Source organism: Sinocyclocheilus anshuiensis, unplaced genomic scaffold (genome assembly GCF_001515605.1).
Source record: "Sinocyclocheilus anshuiensis isolate Anshui unplaced genomic scaffold, SAMN03320099.WGS_v1.1 scaffold267, whole genome shotgun sequence".
Taxonomy (NCBI): domain Eukaryota; kingdom Metazoa; phylum Chordata; class Actinopteri; order Cypriniformes; family Cyprinidae; genus Sinocyclocheilus; species Sinocyclocheilus anshuiensis.
This window is the reverse complement of record NW_015552637.1, coordinates 1,800,878-1,817,426: the sequence shown is the minus strand read 5'-3', so window position 1 is coordinate 1,817,426 and position 16,549 is coordinate 1,800,878. Positions and strand designations below refer to the sequence as shown.

The 16,549-nt window shown below is 35.5% G+C and overlaps 1 protein-coding gene across 1 annotated transcript in view; it reads left to right on the top strand.

Annotated features, from left to right (window-relative positions):
• The window catches only part of LOC107666882 (copine-4-like), a 54,848-nt gene that overhangs the window by 8,632 nt on the left and 29,667 nt on the right, over nt 1-16,549 (top strand). The window contains exons 2-5 of the mRNA XM_016458392.1: nt 1,771-1,960; nt 14,694-14,873; nt 15,739-15,810; nt 16,266-16,340. Of these exons, the coding sequence (XP_016313878.1) occupies nt 1,790-1,960; nt 14,694-14,873; nt 15,739-15,810; nt 16,266-16,340 (498 nt within the window). The 5' untranslated portion in view covers nt 1,771-1,789. The remainder of the gene's footprint in view (nt 1-1,770; nt 1,961-14,693; nt 14,874-15,738; nt 15,811-16,265; nt 16,341-16,549) is intronic.

Sequence of the window (16,549 nt, the reverse complement as noted above, 5' to 3'; positions counted from 1 at the left end):
AAATAAAAAAGAAAACCGAAAAAAAAAAAAAAAAAAAAAAAATCCTAATGGATCGAACACCATTTTCATTATGCAAAATAGCATTTCTTACTTTTTCTTGTTGGTTTTGGGAGAAAAATGTGACCTGGGCATGTTTTTTATGTGTTATATTCAACTTAATAGTATTTTTCAACACCTGCACAACCTTGGTCTTCCAGAAGAGGCAAGACTTTCCAAAAGCAAATAAAGTTATTACTGTTTTTGGCTTTTTTATGCCATTTTTATTCAAAGTATGGTAGCTAGATGGGGCGAAGATGGGGGATTGAGAAAATTGAGATTCAAACTCACTTCACCTGCATGAGCACCAGGCCTCAATATGTCAGAGCTTATGCACTGATGCTATAGCTAAGTGCTATATTTTGATGAAAGACTAAAAACAAGCTAAAAAGAAAGCCTAACCCTAACCGCATACCATATTTAGCATTATTTACCAGTTAGAAGGGCTTTAATCAGTTCAAGTGTTATGAATGGGTGTAATTTAGCACTGAAGATTTCTTGAAAATTTTATTTCTGCTGCAGACATTGTGTGTGTCTATATAAAGAGGCTCAGTGAGAGTCATTAACAGACAGAAATAGAGGGGAAACTGGCTGAGAAAACACTCAAAAATAGCATCCAGAGGATGAAAGACTGATGACGTAGTTTGCCGTCGATGTTGAGAAGTTTGCACACATACACAGAGGGAGAGAACCGCTCACCTCTGTATTATCGCTGCTGACCTATAATGTATGAGGCTGTCAGCGACTGTCAGTGTGATACAGTGGGAGTGATGGATGACTTTGCATTGGCTGAGAATAATCCTTTCATTGAGTTGTTCTCTTTCACAGAGCAGTTCTCAGAGGTCAGATCTACCGCTCATGGTCTGCTTCTGGCTGGATTACTGTGGGTTGCAGCCAAAATTTCATACAGTAACTATGACATGACAGTAACTAGCACAACATTGCAATTTAAGGATGTGTTTTCTACCATTAGAGTTTTTGTTTGCTAAGGCAAGCATCACTACTACTATTGCACATTCTGGAATTTTCTTTCTCTATATTAAGACATCCATCCATCATTCAATATCCATTCATCAGCTCAGATTTCTCTCTCCTTTTCCCTCTCTCTCTGCATACACTGTGTAATTTCAGTTAGCTCAGCTGATTCGCTCTATATTGTAACTGATTGGGATGGTGGGGATTCTGATTAGAAATTTTCCCACACATCAGCTAAATAAATTACTGTCTCTATAGGATTCCCATAAGTCTCAGTATAAACGCACAGGCATAATACATTCCAGTGAAAAATTATGGGCCATTATGTAGCAAATTACACATTTTGAAATATGCAGATACATAATTTTCATTTATATAAAACAGACTTATTTGCATTCTTTAAACAGAAAAGAAGTAAAGAAATGATCTGACTTGCTTGGTGCTATTTATTTTGTGATTTTTATGTGTGACTGTCAATCAACTTTAAATGCATCTTTGAATAGACATTACAAAAAGTGGCTTTAAAAGTCAGTGTATACAGTATTGTTTGATTTATTTCCGTATTGTATATCACTGGTTTACAGTCCACAGCAATCCATTTTGCAAACAAGTTGGTCGATTTCTCTGCTTGTCGGACACATCTTTGTATTCTATCTGTGATAGATTTAAAACTGTGAAATGATTTGTAATAAATAACATTACTTTGAGAGCTAAAAGAAAAATCGAATAAAAAATAAAATAAAATTTTCCCCCTTTTAGCGCAGTTATTTCCTGAAACATGAGTGACATCTACGAGTCTGCAGCCAATTCTCTGGGCCTGTTCAACAGCCCCTGCCTGACCAAAGTAGAGCTGCGGGTCGCCTGCAAAGGCATCTCAGACAGGGATACCCTCTCCAAGCCGGATCCCTGCGTGGTCATCAAAATGCAGTCCCATGGCCAGTGGTTGGAGGTGGGTTTGAGTTTTATGTATTTAAGATTTGTGGTTCCAGTTGGATGCATAAAATTTCTAGTGATGTGACAATGAAATAATTTTTCTATTATTATAATAATAATCTTCTAATTCTTTTGGGAGGCCATATCAATGCATTTTTCATTGCATTTTTCACACATTTCTTTGCTGTTTTCTTCCAATTTTCCACTCATTTTCACACCATACCATCTCACATGAGTGTAGGTTTGGATATGGATGTATAGAAATGTCCGTACCAAAATTAAGAGACTACTGAATATTTCAAATTGTTAGTGAATATACAGTAATGTAAGAATATCATGTTTGCATTTGTAAAATAGAAGTATTTTATTTCAGTTGAGAAGTGAGATATGAGATACTATTTAAGTTTTTATTAATATTTTGATGTTTTTAATGTGTGTTTTCTGTTTTAAAGTGTTTGTTTTTCTGTTTTTAATTTGAATTGAGGTTTTAGTAACTTTGTTGTTTGTTTTTGTCATTTTTATTAGTTTTTGTTTTAAATAGATGCACCAGGGCACTTTTCAGCTTTAGTTATTTTAGTACATCAAGTTAAACTAAGTGTTAAAACTTTAACTTTTTTCAAGTAATGTAATTTTTTTATGTTTTTAGTTTTAGTTGTCTATAATAACCCTGGAAGCAGTTTACTCAACTTTACGTTTACAAAAATCAGTGGAAAAATTCTTGCATAAATACTGTTCAACCGAGCAACTGTTCAGTCAACAGGCAATTTCAGTGTGTAGGTGAAAACATAGTGCCTCTGTATAGTGTAATTGATTTTAAAACCTACACAAATACCTCAGGCATGACACAAATCCACAGTTTTGCCTCATAATCTGCTACTTAAGTATAGTTTGAGACAGTTCATATTTTGTGTGTTATTCTAATAGTTTATTTACTGCGGTGCTCCCGTGTATGCTTGATCTTTGACAACCTGCCTGAGCTTTCAGGAGAATTATATATATATATATATATATATTTGTAGGTGAATGTGTGAGACCATGCATGTGTGTGAATGAGCGAGAGAAGCAGGCAGCATATGTTTTCTGAGAAATCTCCCTGTCAGGTTATGAAGGCTTTGCCAGCTCACCAGCGGGAATCTGTTCTTACCACTCAATCTCATTAGACATTCACATGTTCACTTATGGTGATTCTGCGCTTTGAATGTGTGCGAGTGTCTCGGAAGGAAACCACACTGTAAAATCTTCATTTTGCGACATTTCGTACCTGTTCTCAAAGGACCTCTTCATTCCTCCTGGAAATCCCGCCATGAAGAACATTTGAAGAACGTCTTCTGTTTGACTGCACTGTTTGTTCTTTAACAAATAGCTGAGCTTGTTGCATCATGCTTTTTATAATTTTTCCAAATCCAAATGCCCCGAGACTCGTACATTAGAGATTTTAAATGGGATTGCTTGTGAAATTGTGTTTAATGTTGTAAAATAAAGCTAATAAACCAAAGACATTTTCAAAGAGTAAAAACTCCTTGTTTATGAGCTATAAGCTAATGTCTGTTAAGAGAGAAATATCATGATATTTAGTTTCTCTGATGTTGCTTGAAGCAAATTTACATTTGTAGCTTAACAAACACAAGCAATGTGATTTACTGCAGTCGTGATTGCATTTCTCTTCACACCTCTTAACCCGTTTCCTCCAGTATTCAGTGCTATTACGGGTCAGACTCATTTATCTGAAAATGTCACTTATGCATGCTATTGTATTGAGTAAATTGACTTAAATTTCATATCCGTGGATTTTGGCTAAATCTAATTTGAGTGGATTATCCCACTGTGATAGTTTCTCTCTCCGTTTGATAGCTCATCTCTCACTTTCCAACTCTACACTGGGAGCCATTATCAAATCTTTAGCTGAAGTATGACAGTGTTAATTAAATTTGGTCTGTATTTCACTACCAAGAATATCCCTCATTCATCTGGAGCTGTGAGAGCAGAAAACTGGATTGGGGTAGAGAAAGTTCAGAAACAGATTTTATACAGTATATAAAATTCACACTAACATCCAAACATTTGTGATCAATAAAGAAACTAATAGGCTACTTTTATTCAGCAAGGATGCCTTAAATTGATCAAAAGCGACAGAGAAGACATTTATAATGCTACAAATTATTTATATTTCAAATAAATGTTGCTCTTTTGAATGTTCTGTTCATCAAAGAATCCTGGAAAAAATAATGTGTTATGATTTCCAACAAAAATTTGAAGCAGCACAACTATTATCAGCATAAGAAATGTGGTTGTTACCAACCACAAAACTGAACATTAGTGTACTTTAAAAGCAAATGGGTTTACTCTAAAAAAATGTGCTGTCTGTCAATTGTGCTGCATTTTGAAATCTCAGAATCAGCAGTGGCTGTCTGTTGACCCTTGATCAAGATTAGTGTTTGTTTGTTTAGCGGCTCTTGAATGAGTGTAAGTACAGGAAGCAGCACTTGTGTGCCTGAACAAGCTTTTAAACTGCGGCAGTCACAGAGAGTAAAGACCTGCTGCTGACCCTGCCTGCTATTAGCCCACTGCAGCTGCTCAGAGCTCGAGCACCATCAAGCAGAGAGAGATGGTCACAAATCCACCATGCTCTGAATCACAAAGAAGGCACTCCAGACTGTGTACAGTAATTCATGGTGGGCCCTCATTCTCTGGGGTGAAGGTCCTCTAATGCACTCAAGCCGTTTCCATGTTGTGCCCTTGAAAATGTACTGAAAGTACGATTTGTTCATGGCAACTCCATTCAAAGAGGTTTTTGCTCACTGGTCCTGTGTAACTTGGTCTAATGTGTGTGCTTTAAATCTGGTAAATGGCCTTATCTGTTTTTCAGTGATCAGTCTCTTTCTGACTTCTCATTTGAATGTTTTCATCTTTCTCCATTAAAAATGCAACTTTTAAAACATTTATGGTATGAAATGCCTAGAAGTGATCATTCACAGGTAGATGTTCTTGCTCCCTGACTTCACTTATTGCAAATTTTTTTTTTTATCTTCTGTCCATTAAAATCCATGTTCCTGAAATTACTTTGCCTGAGAGAGAGATTTCCCTAATGTAGTTAGATTAGTTCAGCTGTCAGACAGCGAGTTAGAATGGACTGGAGACAAGTGATGGTCTGATCAACCATACTCCATTTTAAAAAGCCAGCTGCTGTACAGTCTGTGTGTCTGTACGTGTTTTCGTGTTTTTTTTTTTAATTATTGCAGCTGGTCTTATTTACTCACACACAGACAGCAGCTCATTTGTTTTGGGTACGTGACTGAATTTTGTAGCAGTTTTGTATTTTTCATTAGTATTTTTTCAAAGGGACCTACACTGCACACCTAGTCCAAATTTTTATTTATTTATATATATATATATAATTCTATTTTAGATTTTATTTCTTTATTAGTTTTTATGTTTTAGTTTATTTGACATGAAAATTTCGTCATCATTTGCACCACCACATTATTTTTTATATTATTTTTATTTATTTAAAAACTGCATTCAAAATATAAAAACAAAAACTGTAATATCTTATATATAATTTTATAATTGATGTTATATATATATATATATATATAAATCATAAGTGTTATTATGTAAATGTATACTAAATGTAAATATTTAATATATTAGCAAATAGTATTGTAAATTTCTGCTATCATTTTTTTTGTGTTAATTATAGAAATTTTTCCTTAGTGTGTCTAAAATATGTTATTGGCTAGAAATTTACTTTATGAGTGCAGTTGTATACAATAATTTTGTCCAGTAATCATAAAATTATTGGTCAGAGGATGTGGGATCCTTGTATATTATCAAACACTTCATTAACAATTCTGTGTGTAAGAAACACCAATAAATAAAAGTGTTTTCACTCTTAAGAGCCTCATAATCTGAGCACTGAGAGAACTGACACCACCCTCTCAATTTCTCTGGAAATGAATGTTATCTGAGCAACACACCAAAAATGTTCGGGTCCAAAGTTACATTGCCAATGGCTATAATGACCTGTCAGCATGTAAGATCCCAGTGCCCTGGCTGTGAACACTCTCCAATAATCAGACAAAAGGCAGAATTGAAGATGAGAGTCTGACTGTCAGCGACAGCATTCACTCGCACATCTGAATGCCTGTGGCAGGTGGAGCTGTTCTTTCATCTACCCAGAATGCCAATCACAGGAGCAGGGAGCACTCCTGTTGAATAAGGATAGCGTATCTCCATATCGCTCCCTTCGGGGTGCAATCTAGATTTCACTCAGACTGATCAAGACTGATTTCATGGTCTGAAATAATTGGATATTGATGTAAAAAGAGTGACAGAACTTTATGTCTGTAGCTGCAAGCTGTAGTGATGTCATAGTAGAGATTCTCACATCACAATCGCATACTACTGTGATGTTTGCCAATGGAAGAGACACTGAAACTATACTAGTGTGTTGTGGTCGATATGTCATTGCTAAGGAGTCCTGAGTTGTTGCTAGGGCATTATTAAGTGTGTAAATGAGTAATCTGAGTGGTGGCTAGGTAGATGCTTTCTAACTTACTAGTCAAAGGCTGCATTTATTTTATCAAACATACAGTAAGAACAGTAATAGTGTGAAATATTATTACAATATAAATTATTATTTTCCATTTTAATCTGTTTTAAGATTTAATTTATTTTTGTGATGACAAAGCTGAATTTTCCACAGCCATTAACATACAGTTTTTATTTTCTTCATTCACCTTTAGATGTCATTCTAATATGCTGATTTGGTGGTCTGTTCTTTCTTTCTTTCTTTCTTTCTTTCTTTTTTTCTTTCTTTCTTTCTTTCCCTAAACCTTTAAATGTATCACTGTTTCCACAAAAAAATATGAAGCAACAAAAATAGTTTTTGAAAATGTAGCTTCAGAAAATCTATTATTTTACAGTTACTTTAAAGTGTGATAATATTGTATTAAACTTTATTTTATATATTATTTTTTATATATTTTATTACTATTTTTATGATGTATATTCATTATATATGGGTGTGTGTGTGTGTGTGTGTGTATTGTCTTTATACATGTGTGTGTGTGTGTGTGTGTGTGTGTGATAATATATGTGATCGTTTTATTTGCCATGACATGTCTGTTCTGAAAGTGAACATTTACAGTATCTTGGTTTGTCTTTCTTCATCTTTCTATCTTTTCTTTTGCCTTGTAAACAGCTTCTTTTTTTATCTTTTACACTTTAGGTTTTGTGTAGTACTCATGAATTTGAGAGGCACGTTTCTCGGTTCAACTTTTTGTTGCTTTGGCATTTGCTAAAGTGGACAGTGACATTTAAGAAATAATATCAATATTCATGAAACGTAAGAGTAAACATAGCAGGCTGACAGAGTTATGCAGCTAGACGTGGGTCATCTGGGCACTGATGATTACAATCTGTCAGTTATATGATGGAAGATGTCCTTTCCCTGTGTGTTCCCATTGTGTTCTTTCACCCCTTCATGGGCACATACAAGGTATTTTTGTCCTTTATGTCTACAAGATGGACTGGGGCTGAACATCTCTTTTGCATTTGGAGCTCTGTTTCACCATCATTAATTTATCACAATCAAACTTGTATTTGAAAGTTTCTCCCTGTTGGATATGGACATATTCTTGCAGCATGTTGCCTCACTAGCTGTTATAATTAAAATTCTTATTATAAGATATTCTAAATGCTTTAAATCCGTTAATTATGAGTGTGTGTTAGTAGAAATCCTATGGTTGTTTGTAGTGGAATACTAGCTTACTACTTACTGAATATTGCTTAGTGTATACTGCCCAAAGTCCCTTTAAATCAAGTAAATTCACTCGGCAGCAGTCTTGATGAATCCAGGTAGCCGTTTTCTAATAGGAATTGCAAGTATAGCTCTACTTGAATTTTGAAAGACCAAACGCTCTAAAACTGCTTATGAAGATGTTTTGAGAATGAATTTCAAATGAACATTAAAATCAGATAACAGTGATATCAAATGCTGCTTCTTTAACTGAAGTCACTTTCCTGCAGGTCCAGTTATTTTGCATGCATGTTTTAGAGTAAACAAATCATATCAAATGCCATATCGAGAATTTTGATTTGAGCGTTTAATTTTATACGCTTTAATTTTATTTTTAGTGGTCTGTCACTTCCTTCTCTAATACCACCTCATACTACATCATAATAAATGTTTACTTTATGTACTTTACTGTTACTTTTGATCAGTTTAATGCATGCTTGCTGAATAAAAGTATGAATATCTTTAAAAAAAGAAAAAAAGAAACTTTTGAACATTAGTGTGTTTTATATTTTAAACAATTTTATTTACATTTAATAAAACAAAGTAAAAAATTAGATGCATTGCTTTTCGTTCATTCATCAATTCAATTCAAGTTTATTTGTACAGCACTTTTCACGATACAAATCATTGCAAAGCAACTTAACAGCAAATTAAGTTTCTACAATATTTAGTGGTAGCTTATCAGTGGTGACTGTCAGTCAATGTACATATGGCAGAAATGTACGGAAAAATCAATTAAAGACATAATCAAACAGACGATGAACACTATTAACAGCAATTATTATATGATGCAATCAAACTTATAGCAAAATGTGGTAGTTCTGTATGTTGTTTCAGGGTTGGCATCATCTGAGGTCCTATGAGGGGTTGGCATCATCTCTTCTCAGGTGTTCTGGTGTTCATCACACTGTGAATAGTCCATCTGAGTGCGTTGCATTGTGAGATATAGTATCTCATAAAAAATAGTAAGAGCAATGTTAGTATGCTATTCAGACTATAGCTTTTTTTCTACAAATAGCCATTGAATTTGGATTGCCACACTTTCTGTCTCTTCCTCCTCCATCCTTTCATCGTCCTCCTTGAAAACATCCACTTTTTCTGCCACCCCTTGTTTGCCGTCTTCACAGGTGTTCAAAGACAGCAAGCGAGATCTCAGCTGTGTCACTCTTCCTTTTTGCCTTATTTAAAATGGACAGCTGCATCGTTAAATGAAGGAAATGTTTCTTCAAACAGGTTTGCTTTATTTGAGCCGTTCAACAAACTGAGCGGTGATGTGAGAGCGGGGTAGACATCTTATTTGGGGTGCTGGTGTGCAGTTAAAATGGTTAATGATAGCTCTTGCTGCACCCTGCAGTCCTCCACCTCGGACCCTGCTCTCATAAGATGGGGCCACGCTGATGAGCCCTGGAGAAAACCTCCATTCTCATACACTGGTGGGCTAATGAGGAGAAGCAGCTCATTAACTATGCAGAATGAAGGTGGCTGCACATTCAGAGACCGCATGTTCTGACTGAGCTGTGGAGAGATGTGAGGAAAGGAAGGTAAATGTGGCTTCCAGGGACAATTAGACGCTTGTGTGGGGGATGTTGCACATGTTGAGGCTCATCCTTTGGGGCAATGCTATTTGTGATGTGTGTGTGTGTGTGTTTTGTATGTGTGAGAATGTATGTGATGAAACCTTATGAAATATGCTTATGCTTGCCAAACTTCCATCCGGCATATCACACTCACAAGAAAGGCCAAGAAGCGAGGCTGGTGTGAAAACATTTATAGTAGATTGTTTTGCATGCTGTTTCAGTAGATCAGACATTGCTAATATGCTTACACAACAATGTGTAATTGGTAACAAAGTTACAATTTCCAGGCCATATTCAAAGCATATTCCGTGATTAGTAGAAGTTAAGCTCACCTGGCAGCATTTGTGGCATAATGTTGATTGCATTTCTTTAAAACATTTTTTCCCTTTTCTTTCTTTCTTTCTTTCTTTCTTTTTTTCTTTCTTTCTTTTACCATGAGGTCCTTACAGTGGAATTGAATGAGGCCAATCCATAAATGTTAAAATACTCACTCTTTTAAAAGCCACACAAAGAAAACTATATGAATGTTAGCATTAAAAATGCTTACAAAATTTTTTTTGTGTAAAGTTATATTAAATTGTTTTAAGTATTATATTTTATTCTTGTTTTACAGAATATCATACAACTCTAAAATGACTGTAAAATTTGATTTTAACAGCTTTACAGCTCAAATAATACACAAGATTTAACAGAGGAATAAATGGAAATGCGTTTATAAAATTATAAGCTTCACATTTCTGTTTTTAAATCCTCAAAAATTGGCCCTGTTTACTTCCGTTGTGCACTATACAATAAAAAAAAAAAGAAATGAATGCTGACATTAGTCAATAATTAGTTATAATAATTAGTAAATAAGTAATTAGTAAATAATTACATTTATTAATAATGTCAGTAAAGATTTTTACATTTGAACTCCCTATTCATCAAATAATCTTGAAACAAAATTGATCCTGGTTTCCAAAAAATATTAAGTAGTACAACTGTTTTCAGCCTTGATAATGATAAGAAGTGTTTCATAAACACCAAATCAGCAAATTAAAAGGATTTTTGAAGGATCATGTTACACCAAATTTGCATCACAGGAATACATTGTAAAATAGAACATAGTTATTTTAACGTTAATAATATATAAAAAGACACTAAACACAATAGTTATTTTAAATTGTAAGAACACACACACACACACACACACACACACACACACACACACACTCTCTCACACACACACACACACACACACACACACACACACATATACATACATACTTACATATATAGTTATATATAGTTATTTTAAATAGTAAGAATACAATTTAAAAGTCCATCATTTCATTAAAAAAAGTAAAACAAAATTATGGTGAGTATATGATGTCAAAATTTCTATTTGTGATTGAACTATTGCCTTAAACCATAATTGTATAATCAACACATTGATATATATCACTATCTGAGCAGCTCCAGTGAAGTAGAGCTGAATGACAAGAAGCCTTTCCAACAATGGTGTCTTGAATATTTATTGGTATTTCTAGAGCTCTGCTGTCTATGCTTTGACTGCTCTGCCCCTCACTGCCAAAAGACTGTCAGTCCAGTGTAGTGATGAGCTCAGGCCCCTGTTTATGCAGGCATAAAGGGACTTTTCTAAGCCTGAGTGGACACACGTCTTTTTTGAAAAGCTGGCTTGTCCAGACCTCTCTTGCAAGAAATTGTCATGTGGGATCTGCTTGTTGATGTGTATGGGAGTGTGATGGAAGATCTATGAATGGAAGCCTTGGCTTGGGATAGCTCTCCTTTTCTGGTTCCAGGTCACATTTTTATTTGCCTGAGGAAAAATCCTGTAAGGGCTGATTTATGATCAGTGAGAGACGAAATCGACTGGTAAATTTTTGGCAATTCTGACATTATTGTGCTTGGCTGAATGGCAGAAGTAGTAGTTCCCCTTGAGTCAGTTTCTGTTTTGCAATATTGCTTAGTGATTTTTTATGAAAGATAAGTCAATTTCAACAATTTTGAGTGCATTTCATTTGCTATCATTTGGAATGACAATAAAAGTGTTTAATTTAATTTAATTAGTAATTTTTGTCTGAACTTTTTGATGAACATTTATTGTGAAAAAGAACAATGACGTTAGATGAATTATCTGCTATTTAGCTTTTTCACAATTAGGTCTTTCAACCTAAGTAGTGTTTGTGGTTTAACAACACAAATATACTTATTTATGGTTAATTGATTAACAAAACTGATTTACATCTGCTTACAGCTAGTGTATTTGCTCATCGTAAAAGATGACAATTCATTTTACTCAATTTCTTTGATTATGTTTGTTAAGGTTACACATCTCTCCCAATCCTCTTACAGCTCATGTGTGATTCCAACCTGTTTTTGGCTTTGCTTAACATGCTCTTTAAATGTTTACTTTCTTTTAATAGACAAGATGTAACAAAATAGAGGCAATTAGTTCTTTTCTGATGAATAGTCTCAATGCGCGTTCTGAGAGGTTAACAAGTTGTCTGATGTACAACAGAGCAGATGTTTCCTGACAGCAGTGTCAGAATAATCCCTGTACAAACAACAATTAGACAGAGAACGGATGTATATTAAGCATCATCAGAACTGTACTATTTTCACTTTGATAAGTGAGATTTATTTGCATATTCAGCAGCAGAAATAAACAGCTGCTTCGAGGTCCATTCCTCCCCGATTGATGTTTATTCCCTCCAGGTGAATTCTGAGTAGATGGCCCATGCAACTTTCCCAATAAAACAGCACCAGCTGCCCCGAGGAAGCCCCTGTAAATAAAGAGCAAACACCTGGAAGAGTCAGCCAAATATAATGAAGAGAAATGGTGGTGTCTCCAGATGGTTGGTGCAAATTAAATGGGTAGCCTTGAGTTATATAAACTACCCATTTTAATGCTGAAGTAAACATTTAAAAAAAGATTTGGATAAATAGGCTATGATTATTTATTTAAAGAATATCTTCAAGAAAATATAAAAAAATAAAGCTGAAGTTGTCATTTGGAACCTGGAACACCCTCAGGCCATCTAAGATGAGCTTGTTTCGTCATCTGTAGCATTACATCATTTGCTCACCATTGAGTCCTCTGCAGTGAATGGGTGCTGTCAGAATGAGAGTCCAAACAGATGATAAAAACATCACAACAATCCACACGACACCAGCCCATCAATTAACGTCTTGTGAAGTAAAAAGCTGCATGTTTCTAAGAAACAAATCAGTTATTTTAGCATTTTAACTTTAAACTGCCACTTCTGGTGAAAATATTAATCCATAATGAAGCATGAAGCAACATTGTACATCTTGGATGCAACTCATTGTACATCTTGGATGGCTTTTGATGGCAAATTTAAATGTTCGTATGAGCTATTCTTTGTTGTTAAGCTTACAGTTCATAACAGTTCATATACAGTACACAGTTCATAATAAACATCCACTTTACACGAATGAAATACATTATTATGATAGACATTTACATTATATTTAAATCTTTTTAAATGGTAAAATATCTTCTCTGTCAGAAAGGAAGCAAGCAAGCTTGGTGTTTACCCCTTGCAGAGAGCAGACTGAAATGAAAAAGAACAGAATCCTGAGTCTCTGAGCTGCCTGAGGAAAGTTAAACAACTGAGACTAAACCATGACTAGGCGGCTGAGTGATGTCAGATAAAACGAACCCTTTTCTTTGCCTTTGTGAGGTGAGAGGCAGATACATTCTTCAGGAACAGGGATTGAGCAGTGACATGGTTTTATCTTCTTGTTCTGAGATTTATTACATTTACTGGTTTCATTCAACAGAGCATTATGAAAGTTAACTTTAGGTGATTATATGGTGTCTCAAATGAGCTTAATGAGAATGATTAAGCATACCATATTCTCCTGAGTGTACTAAATTAAGTTTTTCGTTTGTTTGCATCCTCTGTATCAGAATTCTTTGCTACAGCTGCTATTAGTAATTGTCAGTTAGTAGATTGTTTCAATCCAAAGGGACTTTAGATGCACTTTAGTTGGGATTGATGAGAGCCATTAGGCTAAGTGCACTAAGAAAAGCAACTAGAGTTAGTTTTGCTGGTTAATGGTAAGATAAGTAGAAATGGATTGGGCTTGTACAGCACTAATTAATTAGTTCCTTAAGGTCACTTCCCAGGTCACTGATTTCATGTTGATCTGGTCCTGAGTATCAGCACTTGTCAAATGTCTTTTTACTTCCTAATCAAGCAGCTTGTCCTGAGATGAGATATTGACCTTAGAAATCTTTCTTGAAAGCGATTAACTTGATTAACCGAAGTAGAGACTCTCCTGAACATCCACTAAAGTGAATTCAGCTCAACCGAAGCCAAGTCAAAGTGTTTGGAAAAGAATACTTGAGTACAAGTGTGTGCGTTACAAAAAAAGTGAATGAAATGTGATAAAAGTATCTAATAAACATTTCAAAGACTTAGTTTGATAACCTCATGTCATTACATTCACTTTCACTGGATGGAAAAGAGCAGCTTGCACATTCTGATCTTAATAACTCTTTCTGTGTTCCACAGTAGAAGCTAAGTCATATGGATTTTGAAAGATACAAGGCTGTGATTGATTAGACAATTTTCTGTTTTGGGTGAACTGTTCCATTAATAAGGTGATGTGACAGCATGTAACAGACTAAACATGGTCATTGAGGTCATGTGACAAAAATGTGACACACTACTGTTTGTAGTGACAGGAGAAACAAAGCTTTTCAAAACTTTGAATAAATTGAACCAATTGCTTCGCAAAATGATTAATTGTTTGGAAGTGCTCAAAACGCCCCATGCTGGTGATTCCTGCTAGACAGAACAGTGTAAATGCAACAAAAACTCAACTCAAACATGCATAAAAACACCTTTTACAAACCAATCGCCAATTAAATCATGTTAATTTGCCGATTTGATAAGCGATTTGAATCACTTGTTTGAAAAAACGAATGATTCGCAAAGGTTTTGAAGCAGTGTTTCACATAACAGTTTAAAATGTTTTGTTCAGTGAAAAGCATCCAGTTATCATCTCAGAAATCATCTCAGAAGATCCAGTTATCATCTTTTTTTCATTTTTTCTCAAATTTAAAACATTTGGATATAATCATGGCAATCAAATCAAATAACAAGTCATGAAAAGATGTTGCACCTGAAAAAATCGCATTGCATTACGGGATGCCCAGTATACCCTCTCGTTTACTGCAAATGTGGGGAATATAAAAGGTTTTTCTTTCTTGTATTCCATGCATTCAGAAATGTTATATCCTGCACATTGTGCACTTACAGCAGAAATATTAGTATTATAGTATGGTGGTGTGCTGTTCTGAACATAAAGTAGATATTTGTTTTCTGGTGTGTTTACAGGTGGACAGGACAGAGGTGATTCGGAGCTGTATAAACCCCACATTTTCTAAGGTCTTCACCCTGGACTTCTACTTCGAAGAGGTCCAGCGACTACGTTACGAGCTCTACGACATCAGCAGTAGTCATAATGGCATGAGAGAGGCGGACTGCTTGGGAGCCATGGAGTGCACACTGGGCCAAGTGAGCATAGAAATTCAAGCGGGCTACATGTGATTATTATGGTTTTTCTAGTTTTGCTTGGCAATGATAATTTTGCAACAGGATCTCTACATGATCGTTGATTGCACACAGTCAGGGAAGAGTGGGGCTGGCACTGCACCCAAATCAGATGAAGCCTCCTAATTAAATAATCACACCAAACAACCATTAAGAGCATTTCCGGACATTTTACGGCTGATTTAATTTTGAAACGTGAGATGTCTGTGTAGCTGGCTCAGTGTGGGGAGGACGGCCGGCCCAGATGGGCCATGCTATTCTCTTATCTGCAGTTTGAGCAAATGGAAAACCAGACACACGATCTTCCGCCAGATTTTTTTTTGCAGTTTCTCAGTAAAGAATTTGCTAGAAGCTTAAAGTGTATGACCGATGCCAATATTCATTTTGTTCAATATTTATGTGTTTCTCTTTTTGCATCAAAGCCACTTTCTAGGTCTGCTTTTCTCTCAGAGGAGCTGGGTTGTTTGTTTTAATTCAGTCTGTTTTGGTTGGAGGGGGAAGGGGAGAGTATAATTGTTGAAATAGGCTGCGTTTAATAAAGTGAGAAAGCGAGGTGTTGACACTCACTCATATGGAGTTTCTAGGGGAAATATAACCAAAAGCTCTCCCTCCTATTTATAAATATTTAACAGCTAATAATGAAGCACTTATCTGGAGTGGATAAGACTTCATGGTGTAATTATGAACTAAGCTTACATGCCAAATTCTCCCCGAGGTGTTATTATGTGCTGCATTCTGCACATATTCGTGTTTTTTTTGTGTGGTGTTCTGTCCATCAAAACAAGGTAGCCTCTGACCAACTTAAAATATCTTATTTCTCTCCAAATAGATCATCTCCCAGAGAAAATTCACCAAAGCCCTGCTTAAACAGGGCAACACAGTTGGGAAATCGTCTATCATGGTGAGCACTTTCCCAAATCCCAAATTTATCTGTTTGCTTTCTCTCACGCTCTACTTATGCAAACATCCAGCAGTGCACAACACCAGCAAATGGCCTTACGCAAACATTTCATGGTCTAACCTTTAAAAGCTTTGCACTTTATATGACAGAGGTGCTTAGAATAATCAATGCCAGTACTGAACCCAGGCAAACATGGAACAACTTCTCATAGTACACAAGAACCTTCCAAAACAGTCAGATGTGGATTGAATGTGAGCTATGAAACAAAAATTGCAGAAAATAGCCTGAGGAGCTTGTTAATGCACATTGACAGAATGCAGCAGCAATACTTGAACATGTAAAGCTCAGTGGGTGAGGAGAATGAGATCTATAAAACAAATGCCAGTCTTCATGGTTAGCTTCTGATTCTGTTTTCTCTTCTGCTGAAAACAATTCATCACTCTTTATCTCTCCAGATCACCGCTGAGGAGCTGACAGGAAATAACGATTATGTCGAACTCTCATTCAGTGCGAGGAAGTTGGATGATAAGGTAGGAAAGACCTCCTGTGCACTTTAGAATATAAAATGATCTTATGTAACAACAAACTTAAAGGGATGAAATGAAAATGTTGTCATCATTTATTCACCTTCAAACCTGTATGAGTTTCTTTCTTATGTTGATCATAAAAGAAGATATTTTGAAGAATGCTGGTAATCAAACAGTTGATGGTCCCCATTGACTTCCATAGTATTTCTTTC